Below are 8,127 nucleotides of genomic sequence, written 5' to 3'. Positions count from 1 at the left end.
TAGGAAATTGTGTACTTCACAATTATCATGACTGTTAACAGTTATTTGGAGACCACTGCAAAATCACTCCCACCCCACCTTAAACAAACAACAACAAAAAAAATGGGCTGCATGATCACTTGCTCTTCATTTTGCTTTTTTTCCTTTCTTTTTCCCATTTGGGTAGGAAATGGGCAGTGGGGGGTGTGGAAATGAGGCTGAGTGTTCGGGGGGACGACTGCTTTGCTCTCTGACTAGCTGAAAATCTAGAGTGAATTTTGGGCAAGCCAACTGGGACACCACCTCCTCTCGGAAAGTCCCATCCCCAAATCCAGACCCAGTCATCCTACCAACAGGGGTGGAGTATAATTCTCGCCCGGAAGGGTAATTTAGCACAAGCTGAGACAGCAGTGGCGAGGGAAGGGCAGTGGGGGGTGGGGTGCGGTGGGTGGGGGCGTCTGCTTTCCACAGGACTCGCAGGCTTCGCCGCCGATCTACAATTTGCTGAAGGAGCAAAGAACATCCTCGGCTCTAAGTAGGGCTTTTAGTGTGCTCATTGATGAGTGAAAGTCGCCACACATGTCAAGCTAAAGGCAGTTGTTGGGTTACTAACAGGACCCAGCGCCTTGCAAACATATGCGCTAAGCTGTGTATACAGATGGCAGGCAGAATAATGGAGCAGGCGCCTTTTATAAAGCTCTAGCTGCTGCCTGTCTTCAGACCTGGGAAATGAAACTATTCAGACTCGCGGCCAGATAGCGCCTGCGATTGTTTGTTACCGTTTTAATCCTATTAATTAAAACGTTAACCTGATTGGGTAGAAAGCGCTGTCCCAACAGGCGAGTCTTCTTCATAATAACCTACTCAGAGATAATGATGTAAAAGACTCCCCCGTCTGTGGCGGCGGCTGGTTGATGGGTCCGGAAATCTCTTGAAGGTGAATCCAAGCAAGATAAACGGTGCGGAGAGGAGGCGCGGGGCTGGGCTCAGAGCGCCGGCGGCTGCGGCGGCGGCTCCACTCCCTCCGCGCCCACCCTCCCACCATGCGGGGCCGCGGCCCATGGTGAGCCCCAGCAGCCAGCACCATCGGCTGGAGACGAAGAAGAAGAAGAAGAGGAGGCGGCGAGCGCGGGGGAAGGCGAAAAAGAAAAAGAAAGAAGGGGAGAGGGCTGCCGGCAGCACCAGGACCGACGCGCGCACCAGCTCCGGAGCCCGGCTCGTGCGCGTCTGTGGGGCCGCCTGACTCCGGAGCCGAGGCGGCGGCGGCGGCGGCGGCGGGCGCGGCGGCCGGGGCTGCGCGCCGGCGCGGGACCATGGAGCGCGGGATGCACCTCGGTGCAGCGGCCGCCGGCGAGGACGACCTCTTCCTGCACAAGAGCCTGAGCGCCTCCACAGCCAAGCGCTTGGAAGCGGCTTTCCGCTCCACGCCCCCAGGCATGGACCTGTCCCTGGCGCCGCCGCCTCGGGAACGCCCGGCGTCCTCCTCCTCGTCGCCCCTGGGCTGCTTCGAGCCGGCTGACCCCGAGGGGGCAGGGCTGCTGTTGCCGCCGCCTGGAGGAGGCGGCGGCGGCGGCGGCGCGGGAAGTGGCGGCGGCGGCGGGGTGGGTGTCCCCGGGCTGCTAGTAGGTACAGCCGGCGTTGGGAGCGACCCTAGCCTGAGCAGCCTGCCGGCCGGGGCCGCCCTTTGCCTCAAATACGGCGAAAGCGCGAGCCGGGGCTCGGTGGCCGAGAGCAGCGGCGGCGAGCAGAGCCCCGACGACGACAGCGACGGTCGCTGCGAGCTGGTGCTGCGGGCCGGAGTAGCCGACCCGCGGGCCTCCCCAGGAGCGGGAGGTGGTGGCGCGAAGGCAGCCGAGGGCTGCTCCAATGCCCACCTCCACGGCGGCGCCAGCGTCCCCCCGGGGGGCCTGGGCGGCGGCGGCGGCGGCGGGGGTAGCAGCAGCGGTAGCGGTGGCGGTGGTGGCGCCGGCAGTGGCGGTGGCGGCGGCAGCAGCAGCAGCAGCAGCAGCAGCAGCAAGAAATCCAAAGAGCAAAAGGCGCTGCGGCTTAACATCAACGCCCGAGAGCGCCGGCGGATGCACGACCTGAACGACGCGCTGGACGAGCTGCGCGCGGTGATCCCCTACGCGCACAGCCCCTCAGTGCGAAAGCTCTCCAAGATCGCCACACTGCTGCTCGCCAAGAACTACATCCTCATGCAGGCGCAGGCCCTGGAGGAGATGCGGCGCCTAGTCGCCTACCTCAACCAGGGCCAAGCCATCTCGGCTGCCTCCCTGCCCAGCTCGGCTGCTGCAGCGGCAGCAGCTGCTGCCCTGCACCCGGCGCTTGGCGCCTACGAGCAGGCGGCCGGCTACCCGTTCAGCGCCGGGCTGCCCCCGGCTGCCTCCTGCCCGGAGAAGTGCGCCCTGTTCAACAGCGTCTCCTCCAGCCTCTGCAAACAGTGCACGGAGAAGCCTTAAACACACCCCCGAAAAACACAAGACCGACCCAAAATCTAGAGGAAAGCGAAAAGCTGCTCCCCACCCCCTTTATTTTGGTCCTCTCGTAGTTGTGAAACACTTGCAGAGCAAACAAAGCAGAGGCAAGAACTGAGGAGAAGTATCAGAGACAAACGGGACTTTTAGCCTTGACATCCCCAGAATCTCGGTCTTTGGGGTGGGGAGGGAGGGAGGAGGGAGGTGGAGTTGGGATGGAGTATGGATGTCTTTTTTTTTTTCTCAGAAAAGTGGCAACTTTGGTGGCAGCCTAGATCGCGAGGAAGTGGAATCTTCCTTAAAGGTGAAAAATAAGTTGAGAAGTAGTGCTTGGTTATTAAGCCTGGAGAGTGTTTGAATGGCAAAATACTAATCCTACTAATAATTGTGAATTTGGCTAGTGCTGAGGGGGAGAGGAGGAGTTAGGGGTTGGGTAGCATGAGAGATGGAATATTCATTCAGACAAATCAGAAAGGGCACTTGAAAATAAATTTTGATTCTGAGCCAGGAGAAAAACTTGAAATGTTGACTTAAGTGAGGGGGAAATAAAACCCAGAAAGAGAGAGAGAGCGCGCGAGAGCGAGAGAGAGACATGTTGCTATGGAAGACTTGTATTTTTTATTGTCTCTGAACTTTAATCCTGTGAAAATGCTCAAAGTTTTGGCGAGAGTGATATAAAAAAAAAAACTGACTGTGGCTGAAAGAATTGCATTTAAAAATATTTATGTGCACCTTGTTACTTTCTACTTTGCAATGATGTATTAACAATTCATGGTATTTATTTGTTATTCTTCAATGACCCTTCCACATCAACAGTATTTATCATGTGTTAAGGTCATGGGTCTTATGTGCAGATTTTTTTAATGCCTCTAAGATTGTTTTATAGATTACTTATACTGTGTGCCAAGTGTTTAAAGGTTTATTTGCCAACAAGTATGAAGAGAAATATTGATGTATTTGAGCTGCTTAGGTTTATGCAAGGTCACCTGGATATTTTCAGTTGCATCATCCCTGTATTTAAATTGAGCTTTAATAAATTGCTTCAGTCCAAAAATTACAGGAAAGGTGTATTCTTAATTGATGAATGAATTGATCTCTTTTTTGAAAGGGGACTCCTTTACATTCCAAAAGGGAAAAACATCACAGCAATAGATCCTATACGTAAGAACATGCTAAGCAAATATTTTTCCAGGCTGTGCTGTGCATTTTTAAAAGGTCTAATTTAATTGCTTTTAATATATATGTACATATATAAGTTATTTTAACTGTGGAGAATTATTTAAGTTAAAAGACTGGTTTGATTTGCCTATGGTGTGAAATCCTTTGTTATTTTTCTAAAAAAATAAAATTTAAAAAGAAATAAAACTAAGGAAGAACAAGAAGCTATTTACCCAAAGTGAGCTTTCAGTTTTAGTTTTGCATGGCTGTTTGACTGCCTTTCCGTCCTATGAAAATCAAGAAAATCTTTTTTAAAAATGGAGTCCTGCTATTTTCCACTCCTTGCAGATAATACAAATTCAGTTTGTCAGGTTGGATGGTGAGTTGGGAGCTGTGATGGATCTGTTGGCGGGTTTTGGATGTGTAAAGAATGATATATATATATATTAAATAGGTCAATCAGACTATGACAGCCATGTACGACCATTTGTATGTGTATCTATGTCAGAAAGAATCTTTATTAAAATATTTTGATCAAACATTTTATTATGCTGTGCTTTGTGGAAGAAGCAATCACCTCTCTTCTGTGTTACTCTTTGCTTGAAAGGTAACAAAAAAGAAAGGAGTTTCAGAGAAGGTGGAACTAAAGTTTTTGCAGGGAGGCACAATTAGAAGTAGCCCTAATTTACTTATTTACTTGTTATAAGGAGGAGAGATGAATGGGGTCAGTGGTGAAACCCAGAAGAGATTCCAAGTTTCTGGCTACTGGCATGAACTTTGAAGGCCATATTCTCCCTGGAAATCTTTTTCCACTTGTATGGCATTGTTAACCATGCCAGGGCCCATCAAAGAGGGTAAAGTTTCTTTAAAGAGTTTGTCATCAAAATTTCTACCTCCAAATGCCTGAAGGCCAAGGAAAAAATGCACTTGTATTCTCTGAGCGCTGATTTCATTGTGGCTTTCTGCTTTTTTGTGATACAAAGAATTAATTAGGTTGAATCGTATAAGCATAAACAATCCCCATAGAGATGATCAGAACTTACTAGTGTCGCTTGGTAATGAGACTTTTAGGTTCCAAGTTTGGATTGATTTTGGCATTGATTCTGTTAAAGAATGACTGTCGAGACTTGTATTTTGACCTTTGTATTGCCCTCAAATATAGAAGGTGTGATTTTCCACTGTGGTGCAGGTTGCAGAGATAGTAGTAGTGGTGGTGGTGGTGGTGGTGGTGCAGAAGTTAGATGTTTCCTCTGTACCCAGTATGTTAAATGCATTTTTGTCTATACAGCATCTGCTCATAAAGATATCCCTAAATGCCATCAAACTTAGTGGGGGGTGAGGAAGGATATTTTCTGCTCCACTTGCCATCAAAAAAGATTAATCAGAACTTGTAACTTTTCAGAAAACATAACAGCAAAGGGCCTTGAAGCTGAAGCCCTCCCAGACTGGGAGTGAGGGCAGAAGGAGGGAGGAGACCAGGGCAGCCCCCAGGCAGGAGCCGACCCGTCTCTCAGCATTTACCAGACAAAGCCTGGGTGCGTCTAATTATGATTATTAAAACAATTTCCATGACGATGTCTAATATTATGTTAATTTGAAAACAACTGTGTATGAAAACTGTCGACTATAATACCTAAATTCATTTAATGAAACACATCGTTAAGGCAATTAAACCTCCTGGATGTGATTAAGAAACATAATTACGACACTGTTCTGCGCCATAATTGGGTGTCTTTAATCAAGGGGTAAAGTGATCAGCAACACAGCCATTAGTTTGTATTGTTCTGGCCCTGCTGTCCATCATTCTGATTAGGAATTAACCACAGCCACCACCAGTCAGATTTTTTTTTCCTTTTGCATATTAACATTGTAGGGGACACATTTGCTGCAAGATTTACTGTTTAATATTTCTCATTATTAGAAGGCCTTCTTGAAATACTTCCTCTGCAACCTTTGTACTGTTCAACTATTATTAAAAATTGTACAGAATAGCATATCTTGAACTTTAGGGAAAAAATTTAAAAAATGAGAATCCTCCTCTTTTTAATCACTCAGCTTTCAATCTTAGTCCTGAAGGAGACTTGAAATGGATGGGGGTGGGGATAGGAAAATATTGAGAATAAATTCAAATGTCACATGAATAGGCATAATTATTTAATGTATTAGGTTTATTAACATTTATTTTCATTTTGATAATTTTAGACAAATCAACCCTCTTTCCAAACCTAGGAATTGGCCAGCCTGTGGTTTTAGCAATAAACATGGGACATCTGAAAGAAACAGGAGAGGAATTTTCTGTGGTTTACTTAGGTGATCGTCTCTGCCCTAACTCCTACCTTTCTAAAGGGTTTTCAGCAGCAGCTTTAAGAAAAGGAAGCCAGTGATTGGAGGAACAACTCTTTTCACTCCCGATAAAGCCCTGGAGCACTTTCTTTCTGGGGTTTGAGCCCTGAGTTTTGGCCTAGTCTGAAGAGTTAGCCTACACACCGTTGACCCCAGCTGTCTGTCCAGCATAGAGCACACAGGTCAGAAATGGGGGACTGAACATCGGGGTAGTCAGTGTGGTCTTGCAAAAGTCTCCTTGGGTCAGAGCAGACAGCCTGGTTCCTAAGACTGCAGCATGAGCCAGAGTGCAAGGGTATCTTAGCTACCCCTGAGCTTGCTCTGGCATCCACCACGCCTTGGGGTGCTTCTCTCAGGCACACCCATCCTGCCAGTCCGATCTCGCTGCTGGTGTTCCTTACAGAGCTGAGAGTGGACAGATGAGGCCAAGCAAAAACTCAGAATCCCACTGGCTTTTTATTTTCACTTAGGGTCCCATCGCCAGCTTGACACTGGGTACCAACAGAAGGACCAGCAAATGATCATCTTCGAAGAGCTCTCTAGTTACCCCTGCTTCTCCCTCCCTGTGGTATGTGTTAGTGTGTGTGCGTGTGTGTGTGTGTGTACGCGCGCGCGCACCCGCACGCGGTCTGCAATGCTCTCACCAGTCCCCGCAGCTGGGCAACCCCTCCAAGACCCTGTGCTACGCTTAAATTCCTCTCCCTCCTATCGCACCCACCATCCATCCTTACAGCAGGGAGGCCGAGACTTACAGAATTCCCTTCTCCACCAACTGGCACTCTTGGTCTAGCACGCGGAAACCGAACCTTTCTACGCGGCCCCGACCTTGCGATTGCTCCAGAATGAGTGGCATTGACTTTTCCAATGTAATGACTTATGAAAGATATAATCATGTGTTAAATTGAATCCTCCGTTTAACTGTTAATGGTGTGCCCTGGGCACATTTACGTATTAGATGCTATGGTAACTAATTACCACTAGAAAAAAGGATAATACACTTCCCAGACTTTGAAAAATAATCATGAGTTCACTTCCCGGCTCGCAGCACATCGTGGCGGCCCTGCCGGGCGGAGCGAGGAAGCGAGTGGAAACCCGAAAGTGTGCTCATGGAATACAGGAGGTAATGAATCCTGGTCAGGTGAGACTACTTAGTCTAACCTTTTATGAAAACGTGATTCAGATGGAAAGGAGAAGGGGGAGGGAACAACTACACAAAGGTGCCTTTAAACAAAATTAAATCGCAAAACCTGAACATCAGAAACATAAATAGGTTTTCTTTCAATTAAAATGCAGGTAAGACTAAATTATCCACGTGCCAAGCAACTTTACATCAATTAACATTTTTTTGTGTGTGTGTGTTGGCAAAGTAAATGAGCCCGGCTCCTGCGCGGTCTGCATTGGCATGTACAACTCGAAAGTCTCTGGATTTGCCAAGCCAATGAGTTGCAGGTTTATTTAAACTCGGCCTTTTAAATCAAACTTTAGACATAGTAGATGGAAAGAGGGAAAGAGAAGGAAAAACACGGAGCTAGTCACTTCAGTTTAACAGTAGAAACAACTCTTAGGGTGAGAGTCTTTTTGCCCGGCAAATCTCTGGCTCTTCTGATCGACCGGTGTTTAGAACCAAAGTTCCAGTGAACAGGGCTGGGGGTGATAACCAGGAGCCTGTTTTCCTAACCAGGAGAGTGTTTGTGCTGGGGACCGGGCAGGACGGGAGGAGGGAAGGGGCCGCCTTCCAGCAGGTCCAGCAGCCCTGGGTTGCAATCAAACCAAATGACGTTCACACAGCACTGGCGCCCACCGCGCTGTTTTGCTTGCGCAGTGCTCCCGAAGGGATTCGGGATCTGCATCCGGAGGGATTCGGGATCCGCATCCGAAGAGCACCCCTTCTCTCCGGGCTTCCCCTGGACCTGCGTTTCCAGCCACCCCTGCGGGCGCAATTGCCCTTCAACCGCCAAGTTCCTTGGGACAAAAGGAGAACTTTCAGGGGCTCTCCCTCAAACTGTCCTTCGAGGGTGGCTCAAGGATCGGGTTGTCCCCTGTATGCCAGCAGGCATGTGGGTTCACACGTAGCTGCCAGGCTTGTAAGAGACATCCCGCAGCCGCACCAAACCCGAGGCATCTGCGAAAGCGCCCCGGTTTTAAACCCCAAAGAGCTCCTCGCTTCTTCACG

General features: G+C 48.9%; 1 protein-coding gene across 1 annotated transcript; it reads left to right on the top strand.

The window, feature by feature from the left end:
• Positions 1–1,169: 1,169 nt before the first annotated feature.
• Positions 1,170–5,311, top strand: LOC105482202 (basic helix-loop-helix family member e22). Its single transcript, XM_011742220.2, has one exon. The coding sequence runs from the start codon at positions 1,293–1,295 to the stop codon at positions 2,436–2,438; it is 1,146 nt and encodes a 381-aa protein (XP_011740522.1). The 5' UTR covers positions 1,170–1,292; the 3' UTR covers positions 2,439–5,311.
• Positions 5,312–8,127: the final 2,816 nt, after the last annotated feature.

Source organism: Macaca nemestrina, chromosome 8 (genome assembly GCF_043159975.1).
Source record: "Macaca nemestrina isolate mMacNem1 chromosome 8, mMacNem.hap1, whole genome shotgun sequence".
Lineage (NCBI taxonomy): Eukaryota > Metazoa > Chordata > Mammalia > Primates > Cercopithecidae > Macaca > Macaca nemestrina.
The sequence above is the reverse complement of the archived record's forward strand: the minus strand, read 5'-3'. Positions and strand labels throughout refer to the sequence as shown.